The 25,560-nt window shown below is 54.1% G+C and overlaps 1 protein-coding gene across 1 annotated transcript in view; it reads right to left on the bottom strand.

Moving 5' to 3' along the window:
• The window catches only part of LOC132578290 (SCO-spondin-like), a 170,568-nt gene that overhangs the window by 96,941 nt on the left and 48,067 nt on the right, over nt 1-25,560 (bottom strand). Inside the window, exons 22-41 of the mRNA XM_060248229.1 lie at nt 23,865-24,067; nt 23,128-23,255; nt 21,449-21,558; nt 20,817-20,966; nt 19,151-19,244; nt 18,340-18,740; nt 15,732-15,962; nt 14,234-14,440; nt 12,818-13,054; nt 11,470-11,592; nt 9,930-10,024; nt 8,509-8,746; nt 7,475-7,627; nt 6,782-6,922; nt 5,668-5,850; nt 5,350-5,500; nt 3,109-3,268; nt 2,951-3,005; nt 2,273-2,395; nt 1,682-1,900 (exon numbers count right to left, since the gene is read on the bottom strand). Of these exons, the coding sequence (XP_060104212.1) occupies nt 1,682-1,900; nt 2,273-2,395; nt 2,951-3,005; nt 3,109-3,268; nt 5,350-5,500; nt 5,668-5,850; nt 6,782-6,922; nt 7,475-7,627; nt 8,509-8,746; nt 9,930-10,024; nt 11,470-11,592; nt 12,818-13,054; nt 14,234-14,440; nt 15,732-15,962; nt 18,340-18,740; nt 19,151-19,244; nt 20,817-20,966; nt 21,449-21,558; nt 23,128-23,255; nt 23,865-24,067 (3,402 nt within the window). The remainder of the gene's footprint in view (nt 1-1,681; nt 1,901-2,272; nt 2,396-2,950; nt 3,006-3,108; nt 3,269-5,349; nt 5,501-5,667; nt 5,851-6,781; nt 6,923-7,474; nt 7,628-8,508; nt 8,747-9,929; nt 10,025-11,469; nt 11,593-12,817; nt 13,055-14,233; nt 14,441-15,731; nt 15,963-18,339; nt 18,741-19,150; nt 19,245-20,816; nt 20,967-21,448; nt 21,559-23,127; nt 23,256-23,864; nt 24,068-25,560) is intronic.

Below are 25,560 nucleotides of genomic sequence, written 5' to 3'. Positions count from 1 at the left end.
TAAAAATATGGAGCAGAGGTCCATCAGTGGCTATTAGCCACAGCATATATATATGTGTGTGTGTGTGTGTGTGTGTGTATGTATATATATGTGTGTGTGTATGTGTATACACACATACATATATTGGCCACTGTGTGACCCAGAGTATTGGATTGGAGGGGCCATTGGCCTGATCCAGCATGGCTTCTCTTATGTTCTTATGTGACACAGACTGTTGGACTGGATGGGCCACTGGCCTGATCCAACAGGGCTTCTCTTATGTTCTTATGTGACACAGAGTGTTGGACTGGATGGGCCACTGGCCTGATCCAACAGGGCTTCTCTTATGTTCTTATGTGACACAGTGTTGGACTGGATGGGCCACTGGCCTGATCCAACAGGGCTTCTCTTATGTTCTTATGTGACACAGTGTTGGACTGGATGGGCCACTGGCCTGATCCAACAGGGCTTCTCTTATGTTCTTATGTGACACAGTGTTGGACTGGAGGGGCCATTGGCCTGATCCAACAGGGCTTCTCTTATGTGACACAGAGTGTTGGACTGGAGGGGCCACTGGCCTGATCCAACATGGCTTCTCTTATGTCTGGGGCAGTGATGCTCTGCATTCTTGGTGCCTGGGGGGGGGGGGGACACAGTGGAAGGGCTTCTGGTGTCCTGGCCCCACTGGTGGACCTCCTGATGACACCTGGGTTTTTTTGGCCACTGTGTGACACAGAGTGTCGGACTGGATGGGCCACTGGCCTGATCCAACATGGCTTCTCTTATGTTCTTAAAGTTGCGTCTGCGTGACCCTGCAGCACACATTTTCTAGACAGACGAAGATGGTGGAGTTTCATCTCACCTGCCTGAATCCAACCCCTGCCGAAGTGTGAGCACCCCTTTAAAGAGTGCACTGAGAGTCACCAGTGACCAGCTCATTACCCTAAAGTTTAGTGTTCACACACGAAGCTGCCCAGTACTGAATCAGACACGCCCCCCGCCTTGGTCCCTCAAGGTCAGTCTTGTCTACTCAGACTGGCAGTGGCTCTCCAGGGTCCTTCCCATGGTCTCCTACCTGACCTTTTAACTGGAGTTGCTGCCATGGCTCCTTCCTGAAGCCGCTGGCTAAGGATCCCTTTTGATTAAGTAGCTTTTACAAGCCGGCGCAACTGGAGTATGTAAAAACAAAACGCTCTAAACAAAAGACCTCTGCTGCACCCCTCAGACACAAAGGCTTCGACACCTTGGCGGAGCATCTGGAGACAACAACTGTAGTACAAATGACCACCAACGTTCCCTCTCAGCTGCAGAGTCTTGTGAGCCAAAATTCTACTTCGTGAGCTCCTGGCATGAAAGCTGTGAGCTCCTGCATGAATTAGTGTGCTCTGGGGTCATCCTTCCTGAGCTAAGACAAAAATGTGTGAGCTGGAAGGTTAAAGATCTGTGAGCTAGCTTGCACTCACTCAGCATAAAGGGAACACCGCTGATCGCCCTCTCCATGCCAGGCACACAAATCAGAGTGCCTCACCTGCTGAGGAAGCCCCCGGTGCCTATCCAGCTCCTAATGCTGCTAGAATGTCCTTGCTATGGTGCCTCCAGAGGAGGAGGAGGAGGTGTCTACAGATAAGGGGCACCCTGTGAAATAGGCCGGCACCTGATTCAGCCCCCCCCCCCGCCCCCACGTCTAGTGCTGGGTGCCCACCTGTAATGTTTCTGGGCTCCCCCAGATCCACGTGCAAGAAGGGGGGTCTGGAGAGCAGCTCAGGATACACGTCTGCTGGGGGGCCCCAGCCCTGCAAGTCCGAGTGGGGCAGGGCCCGGTTGAGGCGAGCAGAGTGGGCTGGGTTCTCCGGCTGCTGGGAGGAGGCACTGAAGCTGGCGTCTGGCAAGGAGGCGATGCCCAGGGGGCCGTAGCAGAGGTCTGCAGCAGGGAGAGGAGGAGGAAGGCGCAGGTTCAGGGCTTCGAGCATCAGCAAGGCTCCACTTGGGAAAGCTTTCCCTCTCTCTGGAGAAATGCCCTCCACCCAAGGAAACCACGTTGTGCTCTCAGGTGCTCCTGGACTGGAGTCTGGGTCTTCCACTGCAGACCGACAGTGCTAATGCCCTTGCCACCGTCCTCCTGGGGGGGCATGCAGGTGGTGGTGGGGTCTGAACTGATCCTCAGAGCCCCCTGCTGCTGTGCAGGAAGTGGCAGGCCGGCCCTTTGTGCCCCATGGAGCAGGAGCAGCCTTGGAGCTGTTCAACATGCAAAGAATCCTCCAGCACGGGTGGGCCTGATGCTGTAGAGACTCACCGCCAAGCGGGGGCAGAGGGAAGGTGCTGAGCGGCACAGGGGTGGAGACGACAGCTGGGCTGGTCCCACTGGGCCCCAGGGGTGCAGCGGCTGCCTCGGTGGGTGTCGCTGTTCGGTTCTCACCTAGATATGAAGGAAGCAGAAAGAAGAAGACTGCAGATTTATACCCCGCCCTTCTCTCTGAATCAGAGCGGCTTACAATCTCCTATATCTTCTCCTCCCACAACAGACACCCTGTGAGGTGGGTGGGGCTGAGAGGGCTCTCACAGCAGCTGCCCTTTCAAGGACAGAGACTCAGAGCAGCTTACAATCTCCTATATCTTCTCCTCCCACAACAGACACCCTGTGAGGTGGGTGGGGCTGAGAGGGCTCTCACAACAGCTGACCTTTCAAGTACAACTCCTGCCAGAGCTCTAGCTGACCCAAGGCCATTCCAGCAGGTGCAAGTGGAGGAGTGGGGAATCAAACCCGGTTCCCCCAGATAAGAGTCCGCACATTTAACCGCTACACCAGACTGGAGAGCTTCTGGAAGCGTTTGGGATTTCAGGCAAGCCCTTGAGATGGCCATCAAAGGAGAAATGTTTTCTATGGCTCCCCTCATCCCAAGCCTAGATGTCCCTCTTGAAGGGATGCCCAGCAAAGAGGAGGACCCCTCCGTGCCCCAGCTGAGGCCCTCACCGGCTTCCGTGCAGTAGCAGCAAGCGTCCCCTCGGCCCTCCACGAGAACTCGGCCCTGCAAAAAAGAAGCGCAGCAGCGGGGACAGGCTCAGAGGCAGCCTCCCTTCTCAGCCGACCGGGCTCAGGGCCACTGGCAGGAGGGGCCCAGCAGCACTCACCTCAGGGCAGGGCACGGTGCTGTAGGGGCAATACGGGGAGCACTGCACGGTCAGGTTGGGCAGGCACTGGCACACTTGGCACTGCCCGGAGCGCCAGCGGTCGCTGATGGCATGGGTCCGGCCGTGGTGCTCACACTCCTCGCACGGCTCCGTCTCACACCTGGGAGAGGAAGGAGGCAGTGTGGACACGAGGATGGGCAACCAGCAGGCGGGGCCTGGAGTTCTCCTAGGGTGGCAGCGGTCTGCCCTCTCTTGAAAAAACCTACACTGGACCCGGACGAATTGGCACACTTCCGGCCCGTCTTCAATCTACCCTTTTTGGGGTAAAATTATTGAGAGGGCAGTGGCACTACAGTTTTCTGGAGGACGCTTCCATCCCCATCAGTCTGGCTTCCGCCCAGGTGATGGGGCGGAGACAGTACTGGTCGCCCTGGTGGATGACCTCCAGCGATATTTGGACCAAGGCGGTTCGGCGGTACTGATGCTGTTAGATCTATCAGCTGCATTCGATACGGTCGACCATCAGTTGCTGACCCACCGTCTCGCCGGCACAGGGATTCAGGGGTTGGTTTATTTTTTTATTTCACATTTATATCCCGCCCTCCCTGCCAAAGCAGGTGCAGGGCGGCCAACAACATTGGATAGCAACAATGGAACAATAAAACCATAAAACAATAAAAACGGTTACAATAATCAGTTAAAATTAAACCATTTGCAATTTAAATTATTAATACACTTTTAAAACAACAGTTTGATGGCCTTGCAATGGCTTTCCTCTTTCCTACATGGTCGGGAACAAAGGGAGGTGATTGGGAGACAGCCATCCCGGAGACACTCACTCAGGGGGCGGTGCTCTCCCCCCATCTACATGAGCCCCCTTGCTCAGATTGCCCGGAGGTATGGGCTGGGTTGCCATCAGTACACTGATGACACCCAGCTCGATCTACTGATGGACGGCCGGTCTGGCTGTGCCCCAGAAAATGTTGACCTGGCGCTGCAAGTTGTGGCAGGATGTCTCAGGCTGAGTCGACTGAAGCTGAATCCAAGGAAGACAGAGGCCCTTTGCCTTAGTCGCGGCGGTCTGGGCAGGGAAATTCCCTTACCAGCTTTTGATGGGGCACCGCTGACAATGGTGCCCAGGGTCAGGAGCTTGGGGGTGCTGCTGGAGCCTTCCTTGACAATGGAGGCCCAGATAACAGCCACTGCCAAATCCACCTTTTTCCATCTTAGGCGGGTGAAGCAGTTGGTTTCCTTCCTCGAGCGCAGTGACTTGGCAACCATGATCCATGCAACGGTCACCTCGAGATTGGACTACTGTAATGCCCTCTACATGGGGCTGCCCCTGTCTCGAACCCAGAAACTGCAGCTGGTGCAGAACGCGGTGGCCAGGCTGTTATTGGGGATCCCCAAGTGGGAGCACATACAGCCAGGGCTGCGGGAACTGCACTGGCTGCCAATAGTATATAGGATTCGCTACAAGGTGCTGGTCATTACTTTTAAAGCCCTATATGGCCGAGGACCTGCTTACCTTAGGGACCGTCTCTCCCCACATGTTCCCCAGAGGGTACTGAGATCTGGGACACAACATCTATTAGCGATCCCTGGGCCGAGGGAGGCTGGACTACAGTCCACCAGAGAGCGGGGCCTTCTCGATTGCTGCCCCCTCTTGATGGAATCAACTGCCGGAAGAAACTAGGGCCTTGCGGGACCTCGCTCAGTTCCACAAGGCCTGTAAAACCACTCTATTCCGGCAGGCCTTTAAGCTGACTTCGAAGGACTGATATGGGGTGTCTGAGATACATGGAAAATAGACTGAACACCACCTGAAGCAAGAAAACGTCAGATACAATTAACACCAGACTGTTTTAATTGTTCTTAACCATTTTAATTGTTTAACTTGCTGTATTGTTTAACTGTTAAATTGTTCTTATTTTGCTGGTTGTCAGCCGCCCTGAGCCTGCTTCGGCGGGGAGGGTGGGATAGAAATCCAATAAACCTTAAACAGTTCGCTAGTAGATTTGAGCCCAGAGCGGGAATGGGGGAGAGGAATCCTGCCTTGGTTCTGAGCGCCATTTCCTGCAACCTGCCCTCCCTTTCCCCCTCCCCCTCCTGGCCTCTGCACCCAAACTGTGCCCTTGAAATGCCTGTGGCATGGCTCCTGCCACTTCCGAGGAACACTCTGGGCTCACACAAGGACGGTGAGGCTTGGGGGGGGGGGTGTCCCTCCCCTGGTGGGCTCACCTCCGGGCCTTGCGGTAGATGCCCCGGCACTGGCGGCCGTTCCCGTGCTTGCTGGGGTTGTTGGGGCTGCGGAAGGACCACTGGATGCTGTGCACTCCGCAGGGGCCCAGGCACTCCCCCCAGGGGGACCAGGACGACCAGCCACAGTTCACTGGGGAGGGGGAGAAGAAGAAGAAGAAGAGTGTTCCTGTTGCCCCTCTGCCCCTTGCTGGGGGATGAAGGCCAGATGTCCCCCCACAAGGGCTGAGGTAGGTAGAGAGAGACCCCCACGTTAGGGATCAGGAGTAGGGGTGAAAGGGAAGGGTCAGTCCTGCTCACCTGTGCACTCCGGGTTTTGACGGCAGCGCTTCATCTGCCCATCCTGGCACGTGCAGATCCGGCAGCTGACCTTCACCAGCTGGCCAGGCCAGTAGCGGGTGCCCTCCACCTGGCAAGGGCATTCCCGCGGGCGCACACAGCGCTGCTCGCTGTTCAAAAGCAGCCCCTCGGGGCACCAGCAGCCTGGGGGGGGGGTGAGAGACACAGTGGGAAGGAGGACGCAGATGAGAGACACACCAATGGAAGGGAAGGAGGGAGGGGCCTTGCCTCTGGTGGGTGCTCTTTTCACCCAGCAGGCAAACATTTTCATTTTGTTCGGCCTTCCCTCCAAGATCCCTCCTTCCTAACCAATGTTTTAATGGCTGCTTTTATGTTCTGCATGCATTTTAATTCTTCTTTTCATTGTGCTAATGGTGCCTGTTTGGGGTGGTTTAATTTTAATGGTTTGCTAAATGTGATTTTATTATAAGTTGTTAGCTGCTTTGGTGGCCCTCATAAGGCCAGGAAGGTGAGATACAAATTTTGTAGCTAACACAAAAGCTTAGGAAAGGAAAGGTCCCCTGTGCAAGCACCAGTCGTTTCCGACTCTGGGGTGATGTTGCTTTCACAACATTTTCATGGCAGACTTTTTACGGGGTGGTTTGCCCTTGCCTTCCCCAACACGAAAGCTTACATTGCGAATAAAACTTTGTTGGTCTTAAAAGTGCTGCTGGACTACAACTTTGTTCTCCAGCAATAACCCACCTCTGTTTTTCAATTCCATTTGGCATTTGACTCAAGCAGGGTTTTGGGGCAGGTCTCAGGCACAAAACATCTGGCCCAGATGCCCCTGTGAAGAGCATGAGCTTCCCCCCCAGGCAGGGAACCATCCGAAGGAGAAGAAGCCCCGCCTCCACACTGCAGGACATCCTAGACTAGAAACGTCTTTGGAAGGCAAACGGGAGAGGGGAGGGTCTCCAGCTCCCCACGCCACATTTGGGGTTGCCCACCTTGAGTCAGTCACGGGACACGTCCAGCACTGCATTTCCCCTTGTACCTTCTGGATCCAGCTCAGCAGCCTGATTCTGCTGTGGCTTTTCATACCCAGGGCTTCCCTCCTCCTCCTCCTCCTCACCTGGGCTGCAAGGCCTGTCCTTCTTGCACCTGGCGCGGCTGGACAGCTCCGCACAGGAGGTGGGGCAGGGGGCGCACTTCCGGCTCACCAGCTCCCCGGGGCAGGTGGAAGCATTGTGGCACCCTTCCAGTTGGCAGGGCTCTGTGGGTGTGGGAGTGGGAGAGGAAATGGTGTTGAGATGCTGGCCCCTGTGAGGTTACGGGATGGGTTGCCAGTGGAGGAAGAGGGGGAGGGGAGCTTCTGGCACCTGGCAGAGACTGGGCCAGCCTGGGCCAGCCAGGTCAGGGCAGACGTTCAGAGGTGGTTGGTCGCTGCTCGCCTCTGGACTTCCTTGGGGGCCTCCCAGGGAAGTACTAACCAGGGACAACTCTGTTTCGCTTCCAAGATCTGATGAATGTGGGCTAGCCCGGGCTAAATGGGACTTTGCATGGGGTCAGCATCTCCCTTTAGCTGTGCTGAGCCTGCCACACGAGCAAAGCAGCAACAGGCTCTCAGTTCACCCTCCAGCAGAATCCCCACCCGGGCAACGGACACTTTGCGGGAGAGAAAAGGAGCACTTTGGCCCTGGGAGGAAGGACCTTCAATGGTTTCTACAAGGGCAGAGAAACCTGCTTCACCCCACTGCCTGCCTGGACCCCGCTGGGCATTCTCCGCCCTCTTCCCATTCCCCATCCACCACCACCCCTGACTCACGGATTTCAATGGCGCTGGACGAAGCCTCCGGCATCTCTGTGCAGTGGCGGCCCCCATTCTGGGGTGGAAGGCAATCCCGGCTTCGCACCAGCACCCCACGGCAGTCCCGAGTGCAGTTGGACCATGCCGTCCACTCGGTCCATGTGGCATCCACTGTGTGGAAGAAGGAAACACAGACTGCAGGGGCCAAGAACCCATCGAGGCCTGGAGGGCGACAGCAGATCTCTCAGGCAGTGGCTCGCCCAAGGGGGCCATCAGAAGAAGAAGACTGCAGATTTATACCCTGCCCTTCTCTCTGAACCAGAGACTCAGAGCAGCTTACAATCTCCTTTCCCTTCCACAACAGACACCCTGAGGCAGGTGGGGCTGAGAGAGCTCTCTCAGAAGCTGCCCTTTCAAGGACAGAGGCTCAGAACGGCATCCAAGCTCCTTTCCCTTCCTCCCCCACAACAGACACTCTGTGAAGTAGGTGGGGCTGAGAGAGCTCTCCCTGAAGCTGCCCTTTCAAGGACAGAGTCTCAGAATGGCCTACCATCTCCTTTCCCTTCCTCTCCCACAACAGACACTTGGTGAGGTGGGTGAGGCTGAGAGAGCTTTCCTGGAAGTTGCCCTTTCAAGGACAACTCTGCGAGAGCTCTGGCTGACCCAAGGCCATGCCAGCAGGTGCAAGTGGAGGAGTGGGGAATCAAACCCGGTTCTCCCAGATAAGAGTCCTGCACTTAACCACTACACCAATCTGGCTCTCTATTAGAGCTATGACTGACCCAAGGCCATTCCAGCTGCTGCAAGTGGAGGAGTGGGGAATCAAACCCAGTTCTCCCAGATAAGAGTCCACGCACTTCACCACTACACCCAACTGGCTCTCTGCCCTGCTCAGGAACCAGAGCTGATCATGTCACGTGTCTCTGAACACAGCAGTGGGGCATGGGTGGCTTGCCATGCAGTGCTGAAGGATGCCCAGGCAAGAACACTTCTTGGCCATGGCACTGTAGCAACAAGACCGCCCACCCCTCTTGCAGCTGCACCTTTCTCACCTGGGCAGGCCACCACGAAGCACTGCTGCGCCTGGGTCTCCTCGCCCAGGCAGTGCCGGAGGACGTCGTCTGCCCGCCTGGTGCAGGCCCTCTGCCGGACCTGGAGGCCGGTTCCACAGGAGCGGCTGCAGGAGCTCCAGGGGCCCCAGGGGCTCCACAGGCCACAGTCCCACTCGTCGGAGGGAAGCCAGCCGGAGGCCTCGCTGCCGTCAGCGCAGTCGGCCAGACCATTGCACACCTGGGAGGAGAGAGAGAAGGGGAGGGTTGGATGGGAAGGGGTGGGGGGCTGGGGAGGGGAGGGGGCAGGCTGAAGCCTGTGGAGACTTCATAGGTGGGGCATGGACATGACGAAGGTCCCCCCTCTGTTCATCCCCAGCAGCTGGGGGCAAGAGAGACACCTTGTGGCAGTCAGTTCCACAGATGAGCTTGGCATTCTCTAGCCTTAACCATCATTTTGTGACTCCTCTCCATATGTTATTTTATTTAGGACTGCGCTCATTTAAGTTCACAAGCAATCCTGAGTTGCGGTTTTAAATTTTGGTTTTTCATGTATTTTATCCTGTGTTTCACCTCAGGTTTCAGCCACCTTGAGCTCCATAAGGAAGAAATGCGGCTAATTAACCTTTTAAATAATAAATCTCCATGGTTGGCTCTAAAATAATTCTGTTTCTTTGTAAAAGTCAGAATAACCCCACTCTTTTTACTCCTGTCAGGAATTTACAAACTTCATTTGTACTCCTTCATACAGTAGTATTTTTTTTTACCTCAGGGAAGAAAAATTTTGGTTAAGAGAATCTTTTCCTCATAAGGATGTCACTCTCAGGGCAAATGGATACTTCACCTCAGGGGACTGTGTAAAAGGACTTTGACATTGCTATGTGAATGTTGGGTTTACACTCTGCGAATGTTCAGAGGTTCAGCTCAAGCTGGCTTTACAGGCAGGCTGGCCAAAAGAAAGAGCCAGCCCCCCCGACACGCATTGCAGAGGTTGGCCATGAATTCCCCCACCACCACCCCCAAGGACAAAGGAGAACCAGGTCAGGTGTGGGCTGACAGCAGTGAGGCGTTGGGGGGCACACTTTGGGTCTTCAAAGCTTGCAGAATTGTCTAGTTTCCCCCTTTCTTTTCTAGAGGGAGGGCTTTGGGCAACCTGTGGGAAGAAGCAGCTCTCCTTTTAAGAAGGGGGTAGTCCCAGGGTTTGCCTCTCCCCAGGCCCCACCCCCAAATCTCCAGGTATTTCCCAACCCAGAGTCTTTTGAGAGCCAGGCTTTGTGAGGCTTCTGAAGGCGAGAGAGCCGGCCTTCGAGAGCTTTCAGGAAGTGTTTCTCTGGGGTGAGGGGAGGAGCAGGGGGCTTTGAGTCAGAGAACCCCCAGTGGAAGGACCTGAAGACACCCCCCACCTCCCCAGACTGGAAGCCCACCTGCTTAAAAGCAATGCAGCCGCCGTCCCCACAAGAGTACTCTGGGCAGGGTCCCTCCGTCTGGTTCCTCTCGCCTGGCGGAGCCCCACGGCTTTCTGAGCAATCACAAGGAGCAGCTGTGAGCGGCACGGGAGCCAAGCAAGCAGGACAACCCCCCCTCTCCCCAAGTCCAGGAGTTCACCCTGCAGGTGATCAGGGCTCCCCCCCCACAACTCCCCTGTCAGTCTTCCAAAGACATCCCCTGGGAAATATGGCAGGTTCAAAGGCAGAACGCGGCAGAATGGCGTTCCGGAACCTCTTTGTGGCAACAAAAATCTCAAAAAAACATTTAAAAGTTCTGAGGAACATCCATAGGTTTCTCCTTCATTCCCCTCTTGAGAGTTCCGGCACCTCGTTTTCCAGAAAGCAAGCCCTGAAGTAAGCCAAATCAGCCCTCTCCCCACTGTGTGCAAAAGTAAATTCTCCAAATGGTGCCCTGAGGAAGTCCAATGCTCTGGGTAGAAGCCAAGCATTTAAGCTAAGCAGAAATTGCCTCCAAATTATTGTTGGGTGGAAAGTGCTGGCATCCCCACTGACTCCTGGGGGTGACCCCTTGTGGTTTGCCCTTGTCTGCCTCTGTGCAGCACCCCTGGGAAGAGCCAGCATGGGACAGGGTTTGAACTAGCGTCAGATGAGGATCTGGCAAGCCCATGTGCAAATTCCCTCTCTGCCGTGGAAGCTGGCTGGGGGGCCTTGGGGTGTTGTGAAGATAAAGTGGGAGGGGAGAGAAGAATGATGTGCAGTACTTTGGCTCCCCTTTGGGGAAAAAGGTGGGATGTAAATAAAGTAAATAAGAGTAAAAAAAATAAATAAATCCAGGTACTAACCATGGCCAACCCTACTTATGGAGCTGTCAGGTCTGACTCTGGAAGTATCTGGGGACTTTGGGGGTGGAGCCAGGAGCAAGGTTGTGACAAACACAACTGAACTCCGATGGAAGTTCTGGCCATCACATTTAAAGGGACCATGCTCCTTTTAAATGCCTTCCCTACATTGGAAATAATGGAGGATTGGGACACCTCCTTTTGGGGCTCATAGAACTGCACCCCTTGGTCCAATGTTTTTAAAACTTGTGTGTGTGCGGGTGTGTGTGTGGGTGTGTGTGTTGAGGAGAGGCACCAGATGCTATGCTACAAATTTGGTGCCTCTACTTCAAAAAACAGCCCTCCCTGGTGGCCCAGATACCCACAGATTGATTCGCCATTGTACTTCATGCAGACAGGTCTCCACAGGGTATAGTGGAGTGCTCAGAAGACTGCCCCAGTGGGCGGAGGGCTTCCAAACCAGGGGATCCCCTGCCCCTAACTGGAAATTGGCAACCCTGCCTTCCAAGATCTGGCAAGGCCGGGCTAGCCTGGGCCGTCCAGATCAGGTGGCCCAATTGTGGGGTTTTGGGGCAGGTGAGAAGAGGACTGGGAGGAAACGATGGGCAAGACCAAGAGCAAAGGAAGGAGGGGGGGGTCCCAACTCCACGGGCGGCTTGGGGAGGAGGTCTCTTTACCACAGGCCAGCTCATCATCTCCCTGGGGGCAGTCAGGGGAGCCGTCGCACACCCTGGAGACGTTGATGCACATGCGGTTGCTGCAGATGAAGAACCCCGGGCAGGGCGGGATCTGGGTGGAGCCTGTGGGGAGAGAAGGCAGCCGGTTGCTACGGAAACAGACCCAGACTCTTCCCCCACCCCCTTCCCTCCACGCTCCCCACCTCCCTCCCTGCCCTTCTGGATCTCCCTCTCCCCAATGACCCTCACGCCAGGGATCTGCTGTTCTTGGAAGAGCATCAGGATGGCTCCACAGCAGGCCAGGCGGGGTTTTCCCAGCAAGCGTTCTGATTGACTGTGCAGCAGATTCCTATAAAAACCTGCTGTGGCAGCAGCTGCCACCATAACACAAGGTTCTTCCCTGTGCGGCTGAAGGGCAGCTGTGGCAGCAGCCATTTTGCGGCTGGCTTCACTCCTGTGGCAGCCATTTTGTGGCGGAGCCCACCAAGCTGTGCCAGAATCACAGAGTTGCCCACAGGCTCAAAACGGCGGAGGCCCCTGCTCTAGAGAACGAAGGGATGTAACTACAACTGCAATCGCTGACGTGATCCCATGGGACTTCTCTGTATAAAGGAGGAAAACCAGAGTGGGTCTACCTGTTCAGGAAAATGACACGACATGGCCTTTCGGGGACTATACCACTTCAGAAAGAAGGTAGGGGAATCACTTCGTTGGGTGCGCAGCCTTGAAAGAAACTTTCCTGTAGCAGCTCATCCAGAAGATGGCTAGTTTTTCCCTTGATGTTCTACAGGTCTAGAGTCACCCTGCAACACCTCCAACATCCTAAAATGGTATAGTCCAAAATGGTATGTTTCCTCTAAGTTGCAGAGACTTGTGTGCAAAAATTCTACTTTGTGAGCTACTGGCATTAAAGTTGTGAGCTACTGTATAAATTATTGTGCTCTGGGGTCATCCTTCCCGAGCTAAGAAAAAAATGTGTCAGCTGGAGGCTAAAAATCTATGAGCTAGCTCATGCTCATTCCGCTTAGAGGGAACACTGGTCCAAGTAGGACTATACCATGCAATCAGTGTTCCCTCTAAGATGAGTTAGTGTGAGATAGTTCACAGCTTTTTAGCCTTCAGCTCACACATTTTTGACTTAACTCAGGAAAAATGGCCCCAGAACGAACTAATGTATTCAGTAGCTCACCACTTTAATGCCAGTAGCTCACAAAGTAGAATTTTTGCTCACCGGACTTCACAGCTTAGAGGGAGTGCTGCAATCTGTCTGAATGCGTAGATCAGAGAGTGGCCATCAAGGACCCCAGGTGGACTGGTCCTTCCCCATCCTGCTTGGGCAGCCACTCACCACAGGTGTCGATGCTTTCGTCCGACTGGTCGTGGCAATGGGGCACTCCGTCGCATAGGCGGCTGTAGTGGATGCATTCGTTGCCCAGCTGGCAGGGGAACTGGTCCAGCCCACACAGGCGGCTGCAGTTCAGTTCATCGCTGCCATCCAGGCAGTCGGCTTCGTCGTCGCACATCCAGCCCCGTGGCTGGCACTCCCCGCTGTGGCAGTGGAATTCATATTGGCCACAGGGTGGCACTGCACGGGAGAGGGAGTAGAACAGTTCCTGGACTCCTCTGGAAGGATCTGCTTGAGTCGTCTCCTCTCTCCTCTCCCCCCTGAATCTCTTCTTCATCCTTCTTGGGAAGGAGCCAGTTCTTCTCCTGAGTCCTCTTATCCCTGCCTCTAAGCTCCCAAATCAGGCCTTGCTCAGTCCTGGTCAGTGCCATCTAGGGAAGGAGCCCTGGCTCCATGGCAGAGCATCCGCTTGGCATGCAGAAGGTCCCAGGTTCAACCCCTGGAGTCTCCAGTTCATAAAGGGCCAGGCAGGAGGGGATGGGAAACACCTCTGAGACTCTGAAGAGCTGCTGCCAGTCTGAGTGGACAAAACTGACTGGGATGGACTGAGGGTCTGATTCAGCATAAGACAGCTTCACGTATGTTCATAGTAGTCTTCGTAAGTCTTCTCAGACTGCCAGTGGCTCTCCAGGTCCCAGGCAGAGAAAGGTCTTTCACTGTGATTTCATCTTTTAATTGGAGATGTCGGGGATTGAACCTGTGGCCTTGTGCATGTAAACCAGATGCTCTACTGCTGAGCCTCATCTTCTCCTTCTGCTTTCTCCAATGCTAGGAACAGCTGCCTCTGTCTTTCAGAACTCCTCTGCTTGCCCAGACCTATACAGTCTCTTGAGAAACCAGGCCCTCTAGTTAAACTAACAAAGCCAGAATGTTACCTAGATTTATGGCACTTCGCACCTACAACAGCAGTCTGCTTTGTATCACCCTCCAGTGCTTTTTCAGCCCTGCTTTGTCCTAACACTAACAAGCACAGATCCCTATTTGTGATTCTTTTAATCTGCTAAAAACATTCCCATGATTCCACACTGCAAACTTATATTAAGAATTGCTGCGTCCATTCCCATATGTCTGATGAAGTCTGCTTAAGAGCACACGAAAGCTGACATCCTGAATAAAACTTAGTTGGTCTTAAAGGTGCACTTGTCTACTGCTTTGTTCTATTGCTTCAGACCAACACGGCTGCCGACTGGGATCCATTCCCTAGACTATTTTAGCCCTGAAAGCAGATTCTAGTAACTCTGTCCTTTCCCCCATAACTCAGGGTCTTCCATCAAGTACAGGCTGACCCCAGTTCCAGAGGACAGTGCTGCGCAGAACAGAGAAGGAACACTCAGCCCCAGCTGCACCACATCTTCTTACCCAGGGTCCTGTCAACAGGTGGCTGGGGAGTCACAGGGAGACTTGAGGGAACTGTGGCCACCAGAGGTGTGGTCTGGGCCAGCCAGCACTGAGATGGGTTCTCATCGGCGCCATCCGAGCAGTCCCACACCCCATCGCACATCTGTGCACGCCCAAGGCAGATGCCATCTGGACAAGGAAGCTGCCCAGGGGCACAGGTCACCTGGCCTGCAGAAAGTAGAGAATGCGGAGCAGAATGAATGGTCAACCACCCTCACAGTAGTGCCACTGGGGAAAACCCTCCTTCGGTTTCCAGCCTCTGCTGTAGCTAATCAAAAGGAGGCAGTTAGATAGCCCACAAGTGACCACACCATCAAAACACCCCTCGGCTCACCGGGTCTATCTGAGCTCAAGCAGGCACTCTCTAGCATGAGGGGGAAGGAACATTTACCCACCCACAGAGAGCTCCTCCCTCACAACTGTGGACAGCCAGCCTTTCGAAAAGCTCCAGGAATGTCAAAGTCTGAGAGTACTGAATTAGGTGAAAGGTCTCTCGGAGTACCCGCCAGCCCTGGGGAGAGGGGATTTCTTCATTCAGACCACTTATGCCCACCTGTCTGACCATGCAGACGAGACACCCAATGTGGCCTCAAACACTGCAAAAGAGTTAAACAAATGTTTAAAACGTTATGTTCTTATGTTCTTTGGCTTCTCTTATGTTCTTATAAGGAAGTCCTTCTTCACCCAAAGGGTGATTAACATGTGGAATTCACTGCCACAGGAGGTGGCGGCGGCTACAAGCATAGCCACCTTCAAGAGGGGGTTAGATAAAAATATGGAGCAGAGGTCCATCAGTGGCTATTAGCCACAGTGTGTGTGTGTGTGTGTGTGTATTGGCCACTGTGTGATACAGAGTTTTGGACTGGATGGGCCATTGGCCCGATCCAACATGGTTTCTCTTATGTTCTTAAAATATATTTTAAAAGACTAACCCCTCAAAAAAGTTAAGGTTGCTGTGAGGTCAAGTTCCTTCTGGGGGGGCACAAAAATGACCAAAGTTCTCCCCCAAGCCCACAGAAGATCCTGCTATTGCTTTCTCCTGTGATCTGAATGGGAGGGGCCCAACAGACACAACAAGAAGAGGGAAGCAGAAAGACTGGTCACGGTGAGGCAGCCATCTTGGCAAAGGGAAGGTGGCAGGTGATTGGACGGCTGCTTGGAAGGGTGGTCTCTGTGGCACTGGACCTTGCTGAGGCCCCTCCCCTCCCCAAACCCCGCCTCTCCCCAGATCCACCCCCAAAGTCTCCAGGTGTTTTCCACCACAGACCTAGCGATGAGGAGGAACATCTTGAAGAGACATGAGAGCAGATACGAAAGCAGGGAGGTGACTGAGGAAGGGGCCACCTCTGGGAACAGCTGCACAAACTCCCTGGGGGGCTTGGCTGAGGAGACTGAGGAAGGAGCACCTGCTGCCAAGAGTGTCCCCAGAGAATCTGTGGGTGGTGCCGGAGGAGCTCACCTGGGCAGAAGGCCTCATCCGCTCCAGTGGGGCAGTCCTGTTTCTTGTCACAGACCAGAACTTGGGGGAGACACTGACCGTCTGGGCACTGGAAATCCCCAGTGGGGCACCTGCAGTCCTGCTCGTCACTGAAGTCTCCGCAGTCGTCATGCCCATCACAGCGGTGCAGATATGGCAAGCAGTGCCCAACTGCGCACCGGAACTCACCAGGCTGACAGGCCGGTCCACAGCCTGAAAGAGGAAGCAGGGGGGGGGGGGGCGGGGAGCTCATTTAGCCATGGATTTGGGGCAGCAGAGAAACCTCATGGCAAGCCCCAGGGACCCAGCCTGCCTTCCTTGGCCGCTCAGCTGGTCACAGGATGGCTCCATTTCCAGGGCTGTTCCTCCATCTCCCCAGCTAGCAACTAGTTCTTTGGTGGACAACTTTGAGGGATGGGAGAGTGATGGACTCAAAGCCCCGCTTCTCGGGAAAAAAGCTGTGTAGCATGTTCTATATGCACAGGAGAACAAAGTCTGAGTCCAGGGGCACCTTGAAGACCAACACAAAGTTTTATTTTCGTGTGCATACCAAGGAAGTATGCATGCACAATAGAGCTTATACCTGGAATAAAACTTTGTTGGTCTGCAAGGTGCCCCCTGGACTCAGACTTTGTTCTGCTGCTTCAGACCAACATGGTGACCTTCTGGAATTTATAGATTGGGGAAGGACGGTGGCTCAGTGGTAGAGCAACTGCTTGGGAAGCAGAAGGTCCCAGGTTCAATCCCTGGCATCTCCAACTAAAAAGGGTCCAGGCAAATAGGTATGAAAAACCTCAGCTGGAGACCCTGGAGAGCCTCATAAGTGTTAGGGAGGGAGGGTGGCTCAGTGGTAGAGCAGCTGCTTGGTAAGCAGAAGGTCCCAGGCTCAATCCCCGGCATCTCCAACTAAAAAGGGTCCAGGCAAATAGGTGTGAAAAACCTCAGCTTGAGACCCTGGAGAGCCTCATAAGTGTTAGGGAGGGAGGGTGGCTCAGTGGTAGAGCAGCTGCTTGGTAAGCAGAAGGTCCCAGGTTCAATCCCCGGCATCTCCAACTAAAAAGGGTCCAGGCAAATAGGTGTGAAAAACCTCAGCTTGAGACCCTGGAGAGCTGCTGCCAGTCTGAGTAGACAAGACTGACTTTGAAGAACCAAAGAGGGTCTGATTCAGGAGAAGGCAGCTTCATATCTTCATAGACACAGGATCACTTCATAAATTGTACTGATTGCCTCCTGGCTGGCCCTGGAATTCCCTCCCTCCTGCCCCCCAGCCATTGTCTCCTGTCAGCGGATGAAGACTGGTCTGCTACATTTGGTTTCCCACTGACCCTCCCCTCCTGTGGGTGTTTTTTAATGGTATAGGTCAGGGCCCCCCGACCTTTTTTGAGCCTGCGAGCACCTTCAGCATTCTCACCCAGGGTGGTGGTGGGCACAACCACAAAATGGCTGCTGCAAGAGGTGAAGCCACACATAGAGAGGTCAAGAGAAAGAGAATAAAACCATCCCTGTGTTGGCGGTTGCGGCTGAAACAACATCTTCATCTGCACAGCCAGTCAGATCCCACGAGGTGGGCACCAAGACAGGGGGCAGCGGGTCCCACATTGGGGTAGGCTTTCAACTGTCTATGACCAATTTCGCACTAGACCTTTAACCCTGGTTTATCCCTGTCCCCAAGCTGACATTCTACACTAAAATCATAGAATCATAGAGTCACAGAGTTGGTTTCTCTGATTCTAGTGTAGAATGTCAGTTTAGGGACAGAGTTAAACCAGGATTAAAGATCTAGTGCGAAATTGGTCTATGTGTTTCGTTCTGTGCTTTTTCATAGAGAAAGCCCAGCAGGAGCTCGTTTGCAGAATAGGCCCCACCGCCTGGCTTGGGAGCCTGTGGCTGTCGCATGGTGGGCCAGGCCCAGGCGGAGTTCTGCTCCTGTAGGTTCCAGCAGGAAAAAAGCCCTGGTTTCATTCAATGGTTATTGTTCCCTCTAAGCTGAGGGAGTGTGAGCTAGCTCACAGTTCTTTAGCCTCCGGCTCACACGTTTTTGTCTTCGCTCAGGAAAAGTGGCCCAGAACAAACTAATTGATGCAGGAGCTCACAACTTTAATGCCAGGAGCTCACAAAGTAGAAGTTTTGCTCACAAGAGTCCACAGTTTAGAAGCGTATTGATTGTAAATTGCATTTTATGTATTTATAGTATGATGTTATAATATCGATAACAAGTGCAGGGGAGGGAGAGCTACAAATACAGTTAATGAATAAATAAATATTGTGTGTTATGTAAAATTATGTATTTTAAAAGCTTGTTTTAATGTGTTTGATTGCTTTCCGCCTTCACAACCTTAAGCTAGGTGGAAAGATGGCATCAAAATGCTTTGAATAAATACCCAAAACCCAAGTAGAGAGGCCTTCTTAGCGTTCTGGATTTGGCCCGCCCTCCTCCACCGAATGACCTATGACCTCTTGCCCTGAGAAACAGCCTCCTGCCCAGGGAACCGGAGGAGGCACCCTCTCCCCCCAGAGTCATGCCAAAGGAAACCTGGAGGCTTTGCTGCAGATGCCTGGGGGGGGCCCTGCTCCATCCCCCCCCACTTGCCTGCCTCATCCGAGTGGTCCCCAAAGCCGCAGTCCAGCTCTCCATCGCAGACGTGATCCCGGGGGATGCAGCGGCCACTGGAGCAGCGGAATTCGCGCAGGGCACAGGTGGCCACGGGGCAGTCCCTCTCGTCAGAGTGGTCCATGCAGTCGGCAGTGCCATCGCAGCGGTAGCCCCATGGCACACACTGCCCACTGGCACACTGGTACTGATGTGGGGCGCAGCTCAAGGTGCAGAACTCATCCGAGCCATCCCTGCAGTCATCCTCGTTGTCGCAGACCCACGCGCTGGGCACGCAGCGCTCCCCCGTGCGGCAGGCAAACTCCGTCTCAGCACAGTGGGGTGGGGCGGCACAATGCTCCAGGGATTCCGTGCACTGCCACAGGCCTGCCTCACAGGAGCTGTGGGGAGAATGCCCATCAGAGGGGCTGCAAGCACACCCCTCTTCCAGGGTGGGCTTGATGTGGCATCTTGGGTTGAATTTGCAGCCACGGGGTTGCACCCAGGGGGGCCAGGGAGGAGCTGCCCAGAGAAAAGCCCAGCTGGGCAGCAGCTGCTCCACTCCTTGGCCTTGCCCACAGCTCCATGGTTCTGTGGGGTGGGCACAAGTTCTCTGATCGCCAAGTGCATGCAGGAAGCCTGGGATCCAGCACAGAATCTGACATGAAGAGAACATGGCCTTGGACATTTTTTAAAGCACATTTCAGTTCCTTGCGCCTTAGGTGTCATCCTTGACCTCAGGATGCACAGAGGGGGCTGAGCAGACGGGCCGGGGAGGGGGCTTCCTATGCCCCACTCCTTATGGACTTACCAGTTCCTGCACTCCTGCATCACCAGAGCACCCAGTGGGAACATGGCGCCCTCCCAGTAACAGGGGCACTCGGAGGGGTCGATGCATCGGCCGTCTGGCAGGGAACAAAAGGGCACAGAGCCAAGGACTGACTGACCGCTCCAATTTCCCCCATGCCCCACCCCAGCCAAACACACCATCTCTCTCTCTCCCCTGAAGAACGTGGGGTCTCGGAAGGGACACTGAGGCTGTGGTTGAGAGGCTGGACTGGCACATGCCAGCCACCTCCTTTGCCAGCCAGCGCTGAGGCCCTGGTCTCTGAGACTCCAGCCAGCAGCCCTGCTGGTCGGAGCAGGCAAGCTCCATTTCCCAGGGCGTCCTTCCTTCCAGCTGTGCCACCACGTGACCTTGGCACTGCCAGCTCATGCCCGCCAAACCTCATTGGTCTCTCACGTGCTCCTGGAATCCAATCTACTGCAGAGCAACCCAGCTGCCCTCTGGAAGTGGCGGCAGGCGAAGGGGCTGGGCTGGACACTGCACTGGGGGTCTTGTGCTCTGTGAATTGGCTAGGCCAGCGATCCCTAGGGGGCCATGAGAGCACCCTATCCAATGCTGCAGAGGAACAGCCAAGGACAGCAAAGGTTTTGATTCAGGGAAGACCCCGCTCATGATGCTCCCCATCAGTGCCAGCCCTTTAGCTGCCTCTCTTCTCCCAGGGTTGACATCTCCAGCAGGGCCCTGGAGATCAGGAATCACAACGAACCTCCAGACTAGAGATCCATTCCCCTGGGAAATATGGCAGGTTCAAAGGGCAGATTCTATGCAGGGGTGTCATTTGCTACGAGGGCCGGATCTGACATAAATGAGATCTTGTTGGGCTGGGCCGTGTGTGTCATAAAATGCAATGCCAAGTAGGGGAGATATAAACTTTATAAAGGACACGGACAAACACACACTCTCATCCTAATCCACCTCACTGACTCATCTAAATAGTCTACATTGCTTTGCTTCTGAGAAAGACTGGATCATGAAGGCATGAATACAATAAAAAGGAAGGCAAACCAGTTGCACTCAGAGAAGCCCAGGCATAACGAGGCAACAAAGCAAACACTCTCTCTCTGTAACAAGGCAAAAAGCTCAAACCTTGAATAAAACTTTTTTGGCCTTAAATGTGCTTTGTATCTCTCCCACGGGATCCAGGGAACTGGGCAAAGAAAGCTCTTGTTCTTTCCCTCCCCCACAAGGATGAGGAGAGGGAGGAGCCTCAGCCAATAGAAGGAAGAGGCTGAGTAGGTCTGCTGTGCAATTGAGAGGGCCAAAGCAAGTTCTCCTTCCTCCCTTTTTCCTCCCCAAGGGAGGAGCCTCAGCCAATGGAGAAAATAGAGGCTTTGCTCTGTAGTTCTTGTGTGTTGAGCAAGCCTGGCAAAGCAAGCTGTGATGCAGAAGGAAGCAAGAGAGGGAGAAGGAAGCAGATGACAATGAGTTGCTTGCAGGCCTAATACGAGCCCTCCGAGCCCTTCTTCTATGACATTCTATCACAATGAGGTCCCTGCCCTCCCTAGGTTCCATCCCCAAATCTCGAGGAATTCCCCAATTCAGAGATGGCAGCCCTCTCCCCTCCACCCCTGCCTTGGCTGACTCTTTGAATCCCTCTTCCTCCTTTGCAGCCTGCAACGGATTGTCTTACCATGCAACACCTTCCCCTCTGGGCAGAAGCATCCCTCCGTGCAGGCGATGGACTGGCAGTGTTCCGGGGGCTCCAGGCCAAAGTTCTCGCAGGAGGGGGGGCAGGCGGGGCCACAAGGATCATACTCCAGCCCATGGTCACACTGCATGGCTGAGCAGACAGAGAGCTGAACATGAGGGCCTGGGAGCTGCGCCAGGAGCTCAGGCCCAGCAAAAGTCCTCACTTCCATGATGACTGGAGAAATCAGCAGAACTGTCAGCTCCTTTGCTAATATGAGCCTGTGAGCTGCAGCTGAGCAACCCTCCCCAAGGCAGGTCTCTTTGGGCTCCACTCCCTTGGCCACTGTTCAGTCCTGGAAGCACAGAGGCTTCTGGGAAAGGAGTCCCTGTTTCCTCCCACTTTTGTGCCCTCCCACCTTCCGTATGAGTATGAGGCTTACAGTTGCCAGCCTCCCAGTGGGGCCTGGAGATCTCCCAGAAATACAACTGACCTCCAGATGCCAGAGATCAGCTCCCCTGCAGAAAACGGCCGCTTCAGAGGCTCTGTGGCTCCACATCCCAGTTGAGCCCCCCCACCACGACAAAACCCACCCCTCTGGCTCTGCTACAGTCAGAGTTGGCAGCCCTACTTACGGCACAGTTCCTGGCTCCTCCAGCGCACAGACACACCCCGCTTGCTGCACTCCTCAGCGTACGTGGCAATGGCTGTGCACAGGCACTCACAGTCCCCCCCAGAGTCACACCTGTGGGAAAGAGAGAGAGAGGTTGCTGCTGCGTCAGAGGGGAAGCGGGCAGCATGGGGGAGGGGGGCATCTGCAGGAGGCTCCTTGGAGTGCGGGTGGGAGGGAATCCCCTCCCCATGGGGGTCAGTGGGGTTCCCTGGGGGCCAGGCCAGGAAGGAGCACCTTCCCATGAAACACGTGGCTGTCTCTCACACACCCCTGGACAAAAGACGTGGTGTGTGAGGAGAGCAGCCAGGGGTGCCTGGGCCTTCAGCAGTGGCACAGAAGAAGTCCTTGCAGTTGGGCTGAGCTAGCGTGGGGCAACGCGGTCTAGGGAGCCCACTAAGGTGCCGCTTGGGGCCTTTGGAATGCCCTCCCCCATGAAGCTGCCTCCCTTGGAGGTGCCAGGCCATTTTACCAGGGCTTTTAACAAAGGGAAGGAAGCAAACTGGAGACACAGTTTGGTGTAGTGGTGAAGTGTGCGGACTCTTATCTGGGAGAACCGGGTTTGATTCCCCACTCCTCTACTTGCACCTGCTAGCATGGCCTTGGGTCAGCCATAGCTCTAATAGAGAGCCAGTTTGGTGTAGTGGTTAAGTGTGCAGACTCTTATCTGGGAGAACCGGGTTTGATTCCCCACTCCTCTACTTGCACCTGCTAGCATGGCCTTGGGTCAGCCATAGCTCTGGCAGAGGTTGTCCTTGAAAGGGCAGCTGCTGTGAGAGTCCTCTCCAGCCCCACCCACCTCACAGGGTGTCTGTTGTGTGGGAGGAAGGGAAAGGAGATTGTGAGCCGCTCTGAAACTCTTCAGAGTGGAGGGCGGAATATAAATCCAATATCTTCTTCTTAAGTCCAGTGGCACCTTTAAGACTTACAAAATTTAATTCCAGGTATAACCTTTTGTATGTAAGCACACCGGCATCCCCAGAATAAGATTTTGTTGGTTTTAAAGGGGAAACTGGACTCCAAACTTTGTTCTGTTGCTTCAAACCAATGTGGTGACTCACCTGAATCTTTTTTAAGCAAAGGTTTTGTTTCATCTTCCACATGTTTTGCATCTGCTTCTGGCCCAAGGACCATTTCATCTGCAACCTTTTAGGCTGTGCTATTCTGACCTGGCTTGTTTTAATGGCACTGTTTCTTTAATGGAGAGAGCCCCGTGGCGCAGAGTGTTAAAGCTGCAGTACTGCAGTCCTAAGCTCTGCTCATGACCTGAGTTCGATCCCCGGCGGAAGCTGGGTTTTCAGGTAGCCGGCTTGAGGTTGACTCAGCCTTCCATCCTTCCGAGGTTGGTCAAATTAATACCCAGCTTGCTGGAGGGAAAGTGTAGATGACTGGGGAAGGCAATGGCAAACCACCCCGTCAAAAGTCTGCCGAGAAAACGTTGTGAAAGCAACGTCACCCCAGAGTCAGAAACGACTGGTGCTTGCACAGGAGCTGTTCCTTTCCTTTCCTTCTTTAATGGGTCTGTTTTGATTGTTTTCTTCGATTATCTATAAGCCGCCTCCAGCAGGTCTGTTTCCAGAGAAGAGGCATTTACATTTTCTAAAGAAATAAATAAAACTGCGTGCCCATTTCTCAGTCACCTACCCGCAGGCATCAAAGACACACCACTCATAGAACTGCTGGCACGGGAGCTCCTCCCGGCAGGGGGCAAAGAGGTCCTGCAGCAGAATCCCACAGCGCTTCCGAGCCCAGGTCAGCCGGTGGGAGTTCACCTGCCCGGGGAGAGCAGAGAGACACAGGTGAGAGGCTTCCAGGATGGGGCTCCTTCAGGGTATTTTGAGGCATTTGGGTGTTTCCACACGTGCTGAATAATGCACTTTCAATGCATTTTGCAACTGGAATTTACTGCGTGCAACAGCAAAATCCACTTGCAAATGATCACAAAGGTGCATTGAAAATGGAGAACGTCAGCAGGGTTCCCAGTCTCCAGGCAGCAGCAATCAGTCACCAGAGGAAATGGCTGACTTGGAGTCTGGACTCCCGGCATTACCCCCCTCTGAGGTCTCTCCCCTCCCCAATCCCTGTCATCTCCAGGCTCCAACCCCAAAATCTCCAGGGATTTCCCAATCTGGAGTCAGTAACCTTAAGAACATGCCCTGAGAAATGGTCACCTGCTCCTCCCAGAAAACGCCTCTGAACTTCCCCAGGCAAAGGACAAAGCCTGCCCCCCTCCCACCCCCCCAGGCTGCCTGCCATCCCTGATAGCGTGTGGGCTGTCCCGAGAGGCTTCAGGCCGCACTTTCCAGTTCCACCAGCCCTGGCCACAGGGGCATGGTCTCAGCACCAAAAGCCCTTGCAGGAGGGAGCTGATGTGAGCGTACCGTGCACGGGTGCTCAAAGTCCTCGCTGTTGACTTCTGGGCACAGCAGGCTGACCCGCCAGGAGTTGCCAAAGAGATCAGCGGTGGGCTCCACGATGCCCTGCCTGCTGGTGAAGTCATTCTCTGTGTCCCCATCAAAGTTCCCACACAGGCCAGCCACGCGGCCCTGGTACTTGGGGTCCAGCCTGATGTAGACCCGCGTGCCTGGAGGTGGCAAGGAGAAGACAGAGATTAGGAAAATTCACAGAGGAGAAGTCTAGCAAAGGTCCACGACAGCAAAACAGGATCCCCATGTTCAAAGGCAGGTCAAGTCTCAAGGGCATTGCTGGGGGACAATGGAGGGGGGGTGCTTTGGCCTGGGCCTTCTGAGGTGTTTGGCTGGCCATGGTGGAAACAAGATGCTGGACTGAACCGGAAGGGCCTCCCTCAGGTCCTGCCAACTGGCCAGAGAGGATTCTGGGACCCCAGAAGACCGGAGAGGAAGAGGGGAGGAAATCAGGCACAGGGATGGCATGGGGACCGGGGGGCTCTCTGAAGCCACTGCTGTGCGAAATGTCCACATCTGTCCTTGTCTGATGAAAACAACAGCCTTCATATCTGGGCCAGAATCCAGCATCCTGAGATGCTGGCCTTTTTTCTGTTTTTAAAACAGCAAATGTCTAGTCCTCCTGACTACTGAGAGAAGCCCAGAGAGGCTGCTCTGGAGAGCTAAGTGTTTGTCTGGGAGTTGGCTGGAGGAGTCTGTCAAACGTAGGGTTGCCAATCCTCAGGTGGGGGCAGGGGATCCCCCGATTTGGAGGCCCTCCCCCTGTTTCAGGGTCATCAGAAAGCGGGGGGAGGGGAGGGAGATGCCTGCTGGGAACTCTGAAGTTCCGTATGGAAACTTGTTCCCATAGAAAAGAATGGAGAATTGATCAGTGGGTATCTGGGGCTCTGGGAGGGCTGTTCTTTGAGGTAGAGGCACCAAATTTTCAGTATAACATCCACTGCCTCCTTCCAAAATACCCCCCAAATTTCAAAAAGATTGGACCAAGGGGTCCAATTCTGTGAGCCCCAAAAGGAGGTGCCCTTATCCTTCATTATTTCCTATGGAAGGAAGGCATTGAAAAGGTGTGCAGTCCCTTTAAATGTGATGGCCGAAACCCCCTTTGGAGTTCAGTTATGCTTGTCACACCCTTGCTCCTGGCTCCACCCCCAATGTCTCCTGGATCCACCCCCAAAGTCTCCTGGCTCCACCCCCAAAGTTCCCAGATATTTCTTGAATTGGACTTGGCAACCCTAGTCAAACTTGAGTCAGGCTTTGGCCTAGTCTCTTCCCTCCTGTCTGGAAGCAGCAATTCTGAAGAGGCCTCCTAGAGAGACAGGAAGTCTTTCAGGCTGGTCTCCCGGAAGGCGGCAGGAGGGAAAACTGGTTCCTGGATGGGAACTGCAATTTATATTGGAGATTTTGGGTGTTGGCAGTCAGTCTGTTAGGATGGAAACAGTCTGAGGAAGGTCTGGCCAGGCTTGCAGCAGTCTAATAAGTGAGGTGCCTACCCTGCATGACATCCAGTTAGGGCAAGGATGAGAACAGGGAGAGAAGAAGGAGCGTTTTTTTCTCTACTATGATTTATTTCTTCTGTTCTCTTTTTTAAAATGCCTGCACATAGTTATATAATATAAATAAATATTTTGCCTGTTTAAAGTGGAGTCCCTCT

Source organism: Heteronotia binoei, chromosome 10 (assembly GCF_032191835.1).
Source record: "Heteronotia binoei isolate CCM8104 ecotype False Entrance Well chromosome 10, APGP_CSIRO_Hbin_v1, whole genome shotgun sequence".
Lineage (NCBI taxonomy): Eukaryota > Metazoa > Chordata > Lepidosauria > Squamata > Gekkonidae > Heteronotia > Heteronotia binoei.
Note: the sequence above shows the minus strand (reverse complement) of the source record. Positions and strands in the feature narration are given on the sequence as shown.